Source organism: Leucoraja erinacea, chromosome 30 (genome assembly GCF_028641065.1).
Source record: "Leucoraja erinacea ecotype New England chromosome 30, Leri_hhj_1, whole genome shotgun sequence".
NCBI lineage: Eukaryota > Metazoa > Chordata > Chondrichthyes > Rajiformes > Rajidae > Leucoraja > Leucoraja erinaceus.
In genome coordinates, this window is record NC_073406.1 from 7,124,893 (window position 1) to 7,139,838 (window position 14,946).

Genomic DNA, 14,946 nt, shown 5'->3' on the forward strand with positions numbered 1-14,946 from the left:
TCAGCCTATTGTCGTCAAATCTGCCCCCTCACCCTCTTACTTATCATGCGAGCATTTCCTTTTCAAAATAATATCCAGTTCCCTTTAGTCTATGTAAGATCATTCGTTATTAAATCTGTTCAGGGATGATGTAGTACTGAGATTAATTGAGAGATCAAGCCATTGCAATCCTGGTAGCAGCAAATCTGTAGTCATGTAATACACACCTCCTCTAACTATTGTACCAGTCCATCACTAACTACTTAGTCCAAGCCTTCATGTTTTGTTTTAAAATCCTGTCTATGTTTTCCTTTCCATTTGATTAATTAAGAGTCTGCTAAATCATTTAATGCATCATCAGTAAAGTGGCAATTCTGGCAGAATTATTGCTGAATTATTTGTGCTTTGTGCATGTTATGCATTTCAATCATTGTCCTTTTCTTTTATCTTTGGCCTACATGTGCCTGTGCATAATTTTATGAAAAAGCCTGCATGATAACAGATTGGGCTGAGAAGCCGTGGCGGGATTATTGAATGCTTTTTGGGGTTGTTTCTAAAAACATTTTATTCCACAAGTCTGGCAGTAAAAAATAAGATATGCCTTGCAAGCAATGTATTCATGTAACAGAGCCAGACGGGGTGGAGGGTGGGAGGCAAAGAGGGAGAAAATGAACCACCTGTATTTTGTAATTCATTAATAAAATAATTTATTTTTAAATATCAATGTTTAATGCTGCAATCTACTCTCAGCCCTACTGACTGTCTGCCCGATTCAGGCCTAAACATTTACTTTTGTACCATTTTATTGATTTTTTTAAAATATGAATCATCCCACCGTACCAGTTCACCAAATTCTAAAGGTCCTCCTTGGTTAGAGCAGCTTTGTCCTTTGTTGTTGGCCTACATGAGACAATAGAACCTTTTTGAGGACTATATTAGCAATCTTGTCAGCAAAATATTACAAGGATATAAATAAATTGAATATAATAAACCTGAATTCCAGGAATAGTCATAAAATATTTGTATGCGCTAATGTATTCATAACCAGATTAAACTGCTGGTTTTAGCAGGCTAAACAATCAGCTCACAAACCTCTGCGTTAAGATTTCTGCTTCTGTTTGTGATGGAATATCTGCAATGGAATATTCACTGCAATGGAATATCATGATGTTGCATGAGGAAGATATCTGCAGACATTACCTGGCCCCAGTTTGTGTCAGCTAGCCATACAGCATAGAATACTAGCAGTGCAGAACTGAGTGATACCAGTGAATCGACAAACAAATTATTTTAAACTAAAGGTTATGAGACAACTCAGTAAGTATACTTTTTTTTTGGTAAATCTTGTTCATTTTATACTTTTGAAATGGATAGTAACAATCAATTTTCCTGACGTTTCCTCTGAAGGAAAACGCATTGTGACAGTTGCAAAATAATTCAGCCTTAAATATGTTAAGAAAGGAATGGATTCAATTCATTCCACGATACTTACATTTTTTCTTTGGTGAAATAGATGTTAGGTTATAATTTGAATGGATACTTTCTGGAGAAAAATTACCATTGAACTACAATTGGAATATAGTTAGAAATAAAGCTAGGTAAATTGAGAATGCTGAAACGTTTCTGCCCTAATATTTAAAAAAATTGCACCAATTCAAAGACATTTGTGAAGTGCTCATTCAGGTACTGAAAATGTGGTCTCGGAGCCCATTACAGCTAAAATGAAGAATCGGCCAGCCCCAGATCCTGTCCATGGTCACCAGCAGCCCTTGCTGCTGACCAGGCCAAGATCAATAGCATTAGTTTTTGCAGATGATCAGTTTGCTGATACACAGTGCTCATGCATGAAAACAGACACTCTGGCAAAAATACCAGGTGTCATCCAGAATTTTGAATCTGAACTCTTGCAAGAAGTCTTATGAAAGAAAGAATATTAGGTACAGTATTTGAAGTGGTACTTTGATCTGAATGCTTAGCGTGTTCGACTAAACCTTTTTGTTGCCCAGTCATAACCCATCCAACAGAAAGTGTGTACAACTGGTCTTACCATTCACACCAAAGCAACACCAATTCACCCACAGGAATAAATACACGCCTATCCATAATAGACCTAACATTCAGATTTTCTCAAAATGTATGAGACGTGTTTCGTCTCACTTAATTTGTCAGTGCATATGTTATTATTTATGTCTGTAATTTAGTTTTGCTCAATACATTTTCATCATTAATAATTTTCCCATTGATTTCTCACCCAGCTTTGTTCACATAAGAGGTGCTCTTTCACAGTTTATTTTCACACATTAACATGGCAGCCTTTGTGCAGCATAAGAGTAGCTTGAACTTTATTCTCTTGTTATTGGCTTTCATCCAGACAACATGAACCACTCGCTATTAGGTAAAGAAATCCAAAAATAAGAGGCTGCGAGAATGTTTTCCCCACATGCAGCAAATAAAAAAAGAAAGATCGTGTTAAATCAGAACCTTTGACAGTTATCTCAGACAAATGGATATACAGCGCGTAGCTTATTTGTGAAAATGGGAGTGAACATAAATATTTTACTGGGCTGGAGAGAATGATGAGGTAATCAAATTTGTAATGCACTTTTAAACCCCTCTATGTTGCAAACTGTTTCCAGACTCATTTAAAAAATTCATTGACTAATGGCATATGGGCAACCTTAGCAGCCACTTTGCACTAAGATCCTGCCATCTGCAGTTAAACAAAATAACAGTCAATTTCCTCTGGTGGTGTGTGCTGAGAGATACATTTTGATTGGAATATCAAGTATTATCCTTACTCTTCCAAAATAAGGAAGTTTTATGTGGCCATTTTGAGTGCAACATTGCTTTCTCATCTGAATGGTGCTCCTACTATAGCAAATTGCTTGGAGCAGTGATAGTGGTAACAGCTTTGTGCTCAATTTTTGGGAAAAAATGGATATTCCTTTTTCTGATCCACAAAAATCAAAGGCGACTTTGCACCAAAGTTCAGAGGTCCGTTCATTATGACCCGTCTCCATTAAGGGCGCTGGACACGTTGGCCCTGTCAGATAGTACGAGCACCTCATAAGAGTTTGCCAAGTGCAGTCGACCAAAGCTTATTTTGTCAGCTGACATGAGAACAGCTTTGGAAATAACTGTCACTTGGTTGTACTTGCCCTGTGCAAACCATATTGTTTATTTAGAAGAAGTGATCGATCTTGTTATATCACATTCTTAAAAAGAAATAGTCCTTTGCTTCTTGTAAATTTTGCTGATTTTAACAGAAGAGTTGAAAAAAGATTCTAAAGACATGAATATGAAAATTCAGAAACAAAAGAACTGATCAAATTGGGCACAGATTGATCAAACCCAAGGCAATAAGCTACCATAGCTTTAAGTATTAAATATGGATTTCTATTATGAGTTATTTTGTGCTGAGATTGTTAACTAGATGCAAATTAGCGGGACATATTGTTCCATAATTGCTGAACAGCTTCACTTGGAGTCAAGATCCTAGCATTCATACTGGCCCATCATATAGGAAACTTCTCAACAAAAGTAATCATTTGTACTTAGATGGGAATCGAGGTTAATGGCCTGCCCTCTGCCTCTACTCCTTAAACATTGAGTCTACCAAAGCTATCAATATGATATGGGACTTTGAGTGCCTGTGAACATCATTGACATTCACGTGCCTTCAGTAATATTCAGTAGAAACAGCGTAGCTTTTTGAACAAAATTCAAAGTTTCTTAAATTTAACATCTAAAAACACTTTCATAAGAACCAACTAAAATCACTAAAACTAACTTAAACATTAATTAAGAACAACTAATTTTTTCTTAAATACCCAAGTCTTTTGTGGTATTTTCACTGGTGTCTGGGCAGAAAATCTGCCTTGATAATTTTAATACATACGACAATGCGCCTAATGGAATTGAACATTTCCAAGTTCACTTCACTTGCTCTTAAAGCTAGCAGCTAAAGAAACATTCAATGTAGTGATGTGGTGCAAGTCCTATAGGCGAAAGGCCAGTATGTGGTCAACTGCATTATCCAATCCACCTCTGCACAATTGAACAAAGTGGCTTCTTGAGTGGAAAATGTGAAAGAAGTACTAGTCAAGTAACAGGTTTGTTTTTTTTTTAAGGCTGTTAATTGCAATTCTTAATCATTTTGCATAGGGATTTTTTTAAATTAATATGGAATGCAGCCTTGGTAAAGGAAGCACTAAAATAAAATTATATAATTTAGACCAAAAAGGAACTAAGTTGGACCCCCATCTGTATTGTGTTGGTTGCCTAAGCTAAATGGGCATTTGGGACACTGTTTTGATTTTAGCAGTACTGGACTAATAAGGCAAGCACTCAGCCAAAGAGCCCTTCACTGATTGCTGTTTATTGACCCCTGGTAGATAGTGTGAATGTATGGAGTGTAGGGATGACTGGATTGCACTTTGCTTTGAATTATCATGATCCTGTTGGTCTTCACTGCTTGGGTACAACTTTAACAAGACAGAAAGGTAGTGCTGGTGAAACTTTGTAGCATCAAAACTTGAGTCATTGACAGAGACAGAGGGAAAGGGGGAGATTATTGCTGTTCCTAAGGCACATCGAGTCCAGCATGGGAGGAAAATAAAGATTGAATCTGAATCTGAATCTGAAGCTAAAGATGTTACCATGTATGAAAATCCAACTTGCAGCAAATGGAGAGTTTATGTTAACACTTCATGTCAGAAATAAAGTTGTTACATAATATTATATAGGTTTGAGCCAGTAATCTGGCATTTATGGTGTTTCAACTGCTATAAATAGTCAATAAAATAAAATATGCAGATAGATGGTTGAATATAATTAAGTTACAAATTCCAGTTCCTTCAAGATGTTTTAATCAGATTTAAAGTTAGATATTGCAATTTGCGTTTGTGCACTGGGATTGCATTGTAGAACAGTAATACTAGGAACTATATGCAGCCTTACTCCCCTTCATTTCAAATCAATTGTTCTGCGTTTATTGTCCCTGTTCTTCAGTTTTTGGCTTTCTCATTTCCAGAGCATAAACATAACAGTGATGCACTGATTTTCCCTGGTTTTCTTCCCTCCCAAGAAAAATGATAAGCAAATTCAAGTAAGGAATACTATCAAGAAGGCAGTACTCCAGGAAGTATATTTCAGCTAAATAATTAGATTATTCCAACATTTATAGGACAAGTTTTGTTTTTTCCTGTTTAGACCTGCAGTCAATCATCCTTTGTTGTAGCATTCCTATTGTCTGTTAGCAACACATTGACAGACAAAACAAATACATTAGTTTTGTTTGTCCAAAAGTTGGTCTAATCATTTTTAAAGCTTTGATGTTGGTTATGAAGCAAACATGATGGCCAAAATGTACACGGCAAGATTTTAATGCCCAAATGGTCTGTTTTCTGGTGGAGCTGGCAAAGGGATAAATTTTGTCCAAGGCACTGGCCGAATACATTTCTGTCCAAATAGTGCAATGTCTTTTTCACTTCCCTCTGACATGGCAGATCAGCTTCAGTTTAAAGTGTCATCTAAAAGATGCAGCCCGCAGTGAATTTCCATCAACATTTTATTCTGAAATCCTGCCCTTTCAGTTGGCAATGCAAAGTGGGGAGAACATAACCCAGTATTTGCCGTTTTTACGGTCATTACACATAAAGGAGAAGTTTTTTTAATGGCCATTTTCTTTCTCTTTTTGAGACTTAGTTCAAGGGGTACAAGAGACGTCCATGCCCCATTTACCAACGAAAAAATAAGCCTGCTGAGCTGACTTTTGATGACTCCAAAATGTAGTTAAAACGGGCGTGTTAAATTTTTTTTTTTGCTCTTGCAAAGTTTAGATTACTTCTACTCATTTAAGTAAATGATACCAGTCGAGCATTTTCTCTTTAAGTCACCACGGTTAATAAACAATGTTTTTAGGTCAGATATTGTTAAGAGTTACTCGGCCATGAACATTGCCTCAGGCTTAAGCTCAAAAGGGCATTTCATACTGAACCAACAAGGCACTTTCAAATGTGTTACACTGACCATTCAATAACTTAATTGAGCTCAGCAATTTTTAAAGTTTTGTGCTGTGAATCTACGCCCAAAACAAAAAGCTGGACAGAACACTAATCCAAGTTCCAGAAGTGAAAGACCGGTCGGTGTCTGAACCACGGCCTATTTCAGAAAAGATTGCTTCTTCAAGATCTAAAATCTGCACTGGTCAAAGAGATTGATGTGATTTGAGGTTTACTGGGTATTTGGATATTCAATCTATTGTAGGTAGGCCTTCAAAAAAGGGATGTTGTCTCCTGGTTCATGCCAATCCTCAGATAAACCATTGTTTTTAGTTTTACCAATACTTAATGGCAATGCTTATCACCTCTATTCAATATTGTACATGCTTTCACCATGTTTCTTTTGCCTGATGCAGGAAAGTCAGAATAATTGGCTCATTCTTTCTTTTATTTTATTTCCCCCCCCCCCCCCCCCCCCCCATTTCTTCCACCCATATATTTATCCAAGGGGTCACTTTCATCACACACACCCATCTCCCATTTACTTTATTAATCCAGCAATACAAAGGAATTCTGAGGGAAAATAAAAGATCAGACTGCCTCACCATTCCACTGTTGCAGGACAGATGTACACTGCTTGCAAGATGTCTTGCGGCCAAATCCCTGTTGTGAAGCCAGTAGCAATACACACCCTTAGTATGGCACAGCCATGGTTATGCCATTTTGTTCAAAAATAAAGAAATCGCGTTTTCTCTCCTAACAGAAACAGTGAGAGCAATGACGCATGTGATTAACCAAGGAATGGCCATGTACTGGGGGACATCGCGTTGGAGTGCGATGGAAATCATGGTAAGTTTAAGCTTCAGAACACTTCAGACGTTTTTCAGAAGCAATTATACCGCCTATTCATTAATGACCTTTGCTTCTGACCCTACTTCGGCTTTAATAGTTTCCTGTATTGTAGGATCCAGCCCTTCACCTGGAATTCAGTTCTGAAATTGTCTCTTCAGGGTGCTTCTTTATTCTGAACTCATCTATACCGTTTTATATTTCGACACAATGCTTTACTTGAATAGATGTTAAGAAGCTATTCCCTGCAGCTGGAAGGTCATGGTCTTTAGGTCTGAATCTCAGAATAGGCACACAGTCAATCAAGAGTGAGATGAGGATAAATGTCTTTGCTCGGAAGGTTGTAAATCTTTGAAATTCTCTTCTCCAGAAGGTTTGGTCATTGAGTGCTTTCAAAGCAATGATTGATAGGTTTTGAATACTGAGGGAATTAGGAATTGAGCAGGAAAGTGGAGTTTAAGTCGAGGAACAGTCATGATCTTATTGAATCGTGAATCGGGCCTGAGAGCCCCTATGACCTACAACTCTATTACTGTGTTCATTACCTCTCCTCCAGCCAACTTCTTCCTCTGAAACTTCATTAGAAGGGAATGAGAAGGTTGATTAGGAATCTGGAGAATTCATTCCAAATTTCATCTCCAGCTCTCTGGCCCTAACCATACATTCAACTTCTTTTGGTACTGAAGCATAAACTCACATTTGTACTTCAGTGTGAATCCAGACCATGGTGCAAATTTGATATTCCATCAGCATAGTTTAAAACATTTAGTTTATTGATTCCCTGAAACCGAGCACTGAGTATGCAATCCGTTTCATCTTGGTGTAATAAATAGGTAACCACAGCACATTGCTGACTGCTGAGATTTGCACCATGAACCATCTCATAACCAATCAGTATATTGTAATCTTTTCCAAATCCTGCTGAAAATATCAATATTTATTGGACCAGATCTTGCTGGCTCGGTGCCCCTGTGTGGAATCATCACTCATGGCCCCTTATCTGCACTTGCCTTGTCTAGGTGGGGAAAGTCTCTGATCCTCCAGAGTCCACTGTGTGCCCTCAGTGGTGAGAAGCTGTGAAACCGGTCATAAAGTTTAAAATATTTTAAATGTTTTTGAGATTTGATGACATTTAAAAACAATTTAAAATCTAGGTGATATTTAAATGTAAACAGTTTTCACATGTCCTTGTGTTTTATCACAGTAGTCTGGGTTTACTTTAAGTGAATGCTGATGAACGCAGTGAACATAAACTGCTGAGAAATAACATGGCAAATGCAACCTTTGAACGTATTTTTGATGAAGGACCCTCTTCCAAGATGAGTTACAGAGTCGTCTCTTTTATTACTCTGTCATATGTTCACTGTCTCTGTCCTGCAGGAGGCTTACTCAGTGGCTCGTCAATTTAACCTCATCCCCCCAATATGTGAACAAGCTGAATATCACCTCTTCCAAAGAGAGAAAGTCGAAGTGCAGCTTCCAGAGCTCTTCCATAAGATCGGTAAATATTTTTTGGAAGATACATTTTCGCAACAAACTCTTGCTTCCAATTGTGCCTTTCCCTTGCCCAGTTTTGCATCCATTCTTATATGGCATACGTCCAGCTATAGTAAATGATTTGAGGCACCTCGTTCGACTACTCGGGCCACCAAAGAATGTGTTTTGATGGCTAGTTTGAATTTTAATAATTTCTGAATAGTTTGTCGAGTGGAAATGGCAAGAGTGAAAGCCTCACTGATGCCCTTGTTTTGAATCTGCCTAAGATTATTGGATAGCTACTATCCTTAGCAGTGACATTATCTTTGGTGTATTACTGGAAAACTGCGAGTTTTAGTGTATCTAACCCTTTTGTTCTTGCCACATTCCTTCTTGAAGGTGTTGGTGCAATGACTTGGTCTCCTTTGGCATGTGGCATTATTTCTGGAAAGTATGATGCAGGTGTTCCTCCTTACTCTCGAGCTTCTTTAAAGGTACAGTAAGTGTAAGAACAAATATTGCTTGGTTCCAGTGTATTTTTGTCATCCAGAGGGTAAGGCCAATTTCAGCATTATACCCTGGCTGGAACATTCAGGTCGGATATTCAAGTGTCTATATTTAATTTATTTTGCTATGCTATTTTAAAACTTGCATTTTTTTAACCAATAAAAGAGCTTTTCATATGACATTTAAAGATATTTAAAATCAAAATGGAAATTAATATAAATGAATTTATGGAAGTGGAATCATCTAAGTTACACATAGTTTGCTTTCTGCTATATTGGACTTCAATGAACTGATTGTAATACAGAGGAGAATTCATTTTGGGGCCATTACTCTCCTCATGTACAATATAGATACCTCACTGATTTATCCAACAGTTGTACAACTATAAAGTTCTGATATGGAATTAATTGCCTCACCAGCTCCAGCTGCCAGGTCACTTTGGAGCACAAACCTGAGCTAAATGATTATGTATTCACAGGGTTACCAATGGTTAAAGGATAAGATTCTGACCGAGGAAGGCAGGCGGCAGCAAGGGAAACTAAAAGAACTCCAGGGCATTGCAGAGCGACTGAGTTGCACCCTTCCTCAGTTAGCAATAGGTAAGGATTTAAATTTCATTGTTGAACAAAAAATGCATTGGAATTCCAACTGTCTGACACCTTTTTACTGTAAGTACTGTGATGTACCACATTTTGTTACAGCTTTTATCCGTTTGGATTAGGAAATGTGGGCACTGGAGTTCCACCACTTAGATTAACAGTTAGAACATTAGGCATAGCGTACTCTCGTTCCCAATCTGTTCTATTATCAGGTGAGGTTCCTCACTGGAACACTGAATCGGAACAAATCTTATCAGGCAAAATGATTTTTAGAAATGTTTCATGTCAGTCATGATAGAAGAGCTTATATGGTCCTTTACTTGCAAGATGTTTGGTTACAATCAAACTGAAAAAGAGATGCTCACCTCACTGAGTTGGAAGAGCTCAATCTCGAAGTTTAATTTCCCTGCCTCTCCAAGTCTTCCTTCTCATCAATACAACGACACCAATCAACAAGTGTCACGAGAAGCGAGAGACCAAACATTGCTGCTTCTAGGTGATCACTTGAGCTCTGGAGCAATTATCTTCACCGTTGCAAAACCAAAGGAGTCTTACATCTAAGCTTTTTTTAAATCAAAACACTTCCTTAACAAAGGAAACCAGTCTTATCATTGAGGTAAATGATTGAAAGGAATGTCTTTAAATTCCTTCAGAAACCTCCAGTGATGATGTGATGCATTTAAAGTGTTTCTCTTTGGTACTAGACAGTAATGATCGGAGAAAGGCTTCGCATTTTAGTCTCCAGAGATCTGCAGCCAGCATTTCCTGTTTCTCTGTTTGCAGCTATCAATGTTGGATCAATACTTTGCATTTATGCAAACTGTTTAGGAAAAAGATTCAAACGGATGGAACAGCGAGAAATAATAGTCTGGAACTTCCATTTTAATCCCCATTCTTGGCTCCGATTACCACAGAAGGCTCAGATTCTACAGTGGCGTGGGACTGAGGCAGCAGTGGCATCATCTGCCCTACAAATACTAGCTGTGTCTGTGCTGCCTCTTAATGCTGCTTGTGGAGTTCGCAAGGGGAGCTGGAACATCCAGAAGCTTACTCATTTTCAGTGGAAATGCAGGTTTTTACAACTGAGAATTAAAAAGCAATCTGGGGCCTTGAGAGGGGTATTTGTGGATCTGGAACCTAATCTTTCTCTCTTTACCCTCACAGGAAAATGCTGGCTGGCTGGCTAAGCAAAGCACATTTGCAGGACTTGATCTGATAAACTTTGCTGATGTGTATTTCTTTACTCAGCAAAAGAAATAAGGCTTTATATTTGGTTTAGCTTTTTTTTCTAGTGTGCAATAACTTTGTGGGAACAAATAAAGTTAAGTCCTCCTAATCAGAGAATTATGTTGTACCATTGACCATAACTCGAATCTTGCATACATTATTCATAATTTAGTCTTCTTGTTCTTCTTGCAGCCTGGTGTTTAAGAAATGAAGGTGTTAGCTCTGTCCTGGTAGGAGCTTCTAACACTGAACAACTTTTGGAAAACATTGGAGCAATACAGGTCAGTATTGATACTTGAACGAAGTGACTATTGCTGACCTCATTACACACTGTGGCCGTTATATGTACTTTAAACCATTTGCTTTTGGCTGATCACTAAGGTCGTCAATTTCTGTAAGTAAAATCCCATAACTATCGTTATTGAAAATATCCACAAATTTGAAGATGTAGATTGATCGCAATGAGATATACTTGCAGTACACACATGTTTGTCTATTATTTGTCATTAAATAATATTATATCGTTCAGTTATTTGAAGGCCAAATTAGTTTAATGGTTCCAAGTCGACTACTCCAATCTTGGAGTAGTCTCAGTTGTATCTTTCTATCTCAATAAATATCACAAAATATGCCATAAGATACAACTGAGTTTGGGCAAAATATTACCGTGCAACATTCTGTATGTCTGATAGATATTGTGAAATGGAACTCAGAAATTATGGGAGGATTATATAAAACTACAATTCAAAGGTAATGAATTTACTGAGTATTCTTATTTCCATCATGAACATACAATAGTGATATGGGACACCAGGTCCTACTACGGTAAACACACGAGCTACTACGGTATGATGACGTGTTAAAAAGTATCAAATTTTTACATCCTGAGTATTTTACTCGTGGACATTTTTCAACATGTTGAAAAATCTTCACGAGTTACCACGTTTCTCCGAGTACCTGCTGTTAGCGCTAAGAGACGTCCCGAGCTCCGACGTATCTGCTACGTTCATTCTATATGCTCATCACGAATTTTGATCTTTTTTAAACTTGGGAGAGCTCTTGGGTGAACTCGCACAGTGGGACAGGGCTTTTAAAGGACTGTAGCCCAGGGAAGCTTATGACAAGCTGGTAGAATCAGTAATACTGACATAAATCTGACATTTTCTTCCATCTTTATTCATTCACCATTACAAAGACGGTGGAGTTTGAGCTATTATCTCTGGCTCATTAATAAGGTGCATGCATCTCCTTAATTAGGCAATTAAACTATTTCAATGTGTAGCCAATATTGCAAAGAAACATGGTGGCATATTAGCATACAACAAGCTCCCACAGACACATGTAATAATGATCCGTTCATTTGTTTAAATAATGTTGACTGAAACCTGAATATTGACCAAAATGTATTTACTGTTATTATTTTATTAAGTATTGGTCAGATGATTCTCCTGCTCTCTGAAATTGTGGCACAGGATCTTTACTATCCAGCTGGGGAAGGGGGCTTCAATGTAACAGCTAAAGCTGGCACCATGAACAGTCTGCCTTTGGCCCGCAGTTGAACATCAACTGAGATTTCAGTGCTCCAGTTTCTGCAGTGCAACTTGAGCCAACAACCTTCTGACAGAGGTCAAAGAGTTGCCAGATATTTCATGTCAACCTGATGTTTATATCCCATAGATAGACACCAAAAGCTGGAGTAACTCAGCGGGACAGGCAGCACCTCTGGGGAGAAGGAGGAATACCCTACCCCTGGTTTACTATTCTACAATGCTATACTAACCTGAACATCTTCCCCAATATCATTATTCTTAATCTGCACCAAGTTTGCATAGAAAGCAGTTTCACTGTGACCACAGGGCTCTGGTATAAACTAAAATACATTATGGATATCCTTTCTCTCCAACAGGTTCTTCCAAAGTTATCCTCATCAATTGTTCATGAGATCGATAGTATCCTGGGAAACAAGCCATACAGCAAAAAGGATTATCGATCCTAATAAGGAATTGCAATTATTCTGGACTGTTATCATTTCAAAAGCAAACTTCTTTGCCTGCTCAAGCTATAACTGAATCTAATATCAGTACGCTTCTGATGAAGGAATTAAACTTCAAGTTCCTGATGCAACAGAAAAGGATCAAAAAGGAAAAAAAAAAGAGCCACAAACCAGTGCTGGCAAGGCATAGCTGGTTCCGTGGACTGCCTGTTACCTTTGCTAATTTTTTTATTTTATTTTTTCCTGGAATTCCAAAATGTCACAGATTTGATTGGTTTGCCGTGATGCCATAACTTTTCTGCACTCATTATTTTAAAGAGCTACTGCTGGATATCGCATTTGGTTGATCAAGAATATAATCTATGGCACTCTGCTGGAAACTGCCTAGAGCAGGTTTGACTGTAATCTAACTGCTTCATAGGATACCAATTCAACAAGGATTGCCCAACCCCCCAAAATAAGTGCTGTGGGGTTCCAAAGCTGCACACTTCTGTGTATGTTATATACATCCAATTGGCCCTAGGCTCAGAGACTTCTCGGAAGGCATCTCTGATGCCTACACCTATTAACTGCTGGAGATGTTCATTTGAAGAAATAGAATAAACTTATACTGTAACATAATCTTATGGCACAATGGAATATTGTGGCCAGGCAACCGGCTGTATATATGCAACGATAACAATGTGATCATTATTGCAAGAATCAGAATTTAGTTCTACCTGTCAAAAACGTGTAGGACTGTAGATATAAAAAAATAAGCAGTGGCTCTTGACTGAACTATGCATGAATCTATTATAATCAGGATCCGTGTGAATGTATATGCTGCTGACTATGTAAATGCTATCACTCCATGGGCTGGTTTGACAAAATCATACAATAAAGATATTGGATAGATTGGGAATTGAACATTTAAAGAACTATTGAACTTTTATATCAGAGAATTGAATCTTCCCCTGCTCATACCTAGTTTTGTTCCATGCTGAATAATCAGGCCCTTTCACCCGGAGCCAAACACAATGCTGTAGTCGAGCGATGACACGTAACGTCAAGGTTCATTTTACTCAGGTGTCTTCAATGTTCTTAAAACCTGGCGATGGGGGGAGGGGTGACTTCACCTCACATCTCAGCCAACATTCCTCCCTTGCCTAATAAACGAACACAAACATTACCCGATCAAATTACCCTGTGGTGTTTGGGGACTGTTCCTCCATGTTTGAAAATAATTGTCTTATTTTCCGACAATAAAACACATACCGGTAGTTCTGTCCTTCAAAGTGAATTGTCAGCAACCAAATGATGTAATTGCACTTCAGAAATGAATATCTTAGCCCTGTTCCTCTTTTGCTCCCAGAGATTTGATGAGACCATAAGAGGACTAGTTGGGGAATAATGGATAAAATACACTTTGCCCAATCCAACATTGCAACTACCATTTTGACCCTGGCATTGCAGATCCATCGAATCATGGTCCAGAATAATTGCGTATTCTTTAACATTGCAATATTTTTGCAGTTAGATAACCATCTCTAAAACAATCAATCTCTAACAAAGTTCTATTTTTTTTACTCTTCGCATGTCCTCCTCGTACCCTGTCCTGTCCTGTCCCTTCCCCTTCAACCCTGAAGCATTTAATCCGTAGTAATAATATAGACTCAAAGCTTGATTCAATACAAGCTGGGTCTGAAGAAGGGTTTTGGCCCGAAACTACGCCTATTTTCTTCGCTCCATAGATGCTGCTGCACCCGCTGAGTTTCTCCAGCAATTTTGTGTACCTTTGATTCAATACAAGGTCATTTGGCTCCACCTGCCTACACTAGCTCCTCATTAAATTTGTTTAATTTACATCATGGACAGCTACTGTTTTCCCGTTCCATGTTTTTATCCAATTCTGTCTGGAATATTACAATTTGATCTCCTGCCAACCGTCCCAGTTGGAGACCTCATGCCACCTTTGGCCAGTAACATTAAATCTGAGCCTCCTGTTACTGACCCTTCCACCACAGGAAAAGCTTTGGTCATGCTATTGAAGCTGTTCGCGTGCAACTTTAAAAGTGGGCCAAAGTCAAGATTTAGGTCGGCATGGGAATTGGTGGGTGAAGAGTTTTATTCTGAAATTTAGAACATCAATTTCTGGTACGGTATTAATTAGTAATCAGACCGCCTGCTAATTGCTGTTAAGTTAATCAGATAGTCAGCTGTAAATGGTTGCCTGATAAAGGTAGTAATTACTCTCAGCTGGGATTCAGTCAGTACTTGAGTGAGTGTAGAGGTCTCAAGTATAAAGGTTAGATAGACAAAAATGCTGGAGAAACTC

At 38.2% G+C, this 14,946-nt stretch overlaps 1 protein-coding gene across 14 annotated transcripts in view; it reads left to right on the forward strand.

The window, feature by feature from the left end:
• kcnab2a (potassium voltage-gated channel subfamily A regulatory beta subunit 2a) overlaps nucleotides 1-13,538 on the forward strand; it is a 126,098-nt gene extending 112,560 nt beyond the window's left edge. For all 14 annotated transcript variants that reach the window (XM_055659314.1, XM_055659313.1, XM_055659319.1 and 11 more), the window contains 6 exons: nucleotides 6,745-6,830; nucleotides 8,211-8,331; nucleotides 8,706-8,800; nucleotides 9,292-9,412; nucleotides 10,832-10,920; nucleotides 12,546-13,538. In XM_055659314.1, coding sequence (XP_055515289.1) covers nucleotides 6,745-6,830; nucleotides 8,211-8,331; nucleotides 8,706-8,800; nucleotides 9,292-9,412; nucleotides 10,832-10,920; nucleotides 12,546-12,635 — 602 coding nt within the window. In that variant the 3' untranslated portion in view covers nucleotides 12,636-13,538. The remainder of the gene's footprint in view (nucleotides 1-6,744; nucleotides 6,831-8,210; nucleotides 8,332-8,705; nucleotides 8,801-9,291; nucleotides 9,413-10,831; nucleotides 10,921-12,545) is intronic.
• The last annotated feature ends 1,408 nt before the right edge of the window (nucleotides 13,539-14,946 follow it).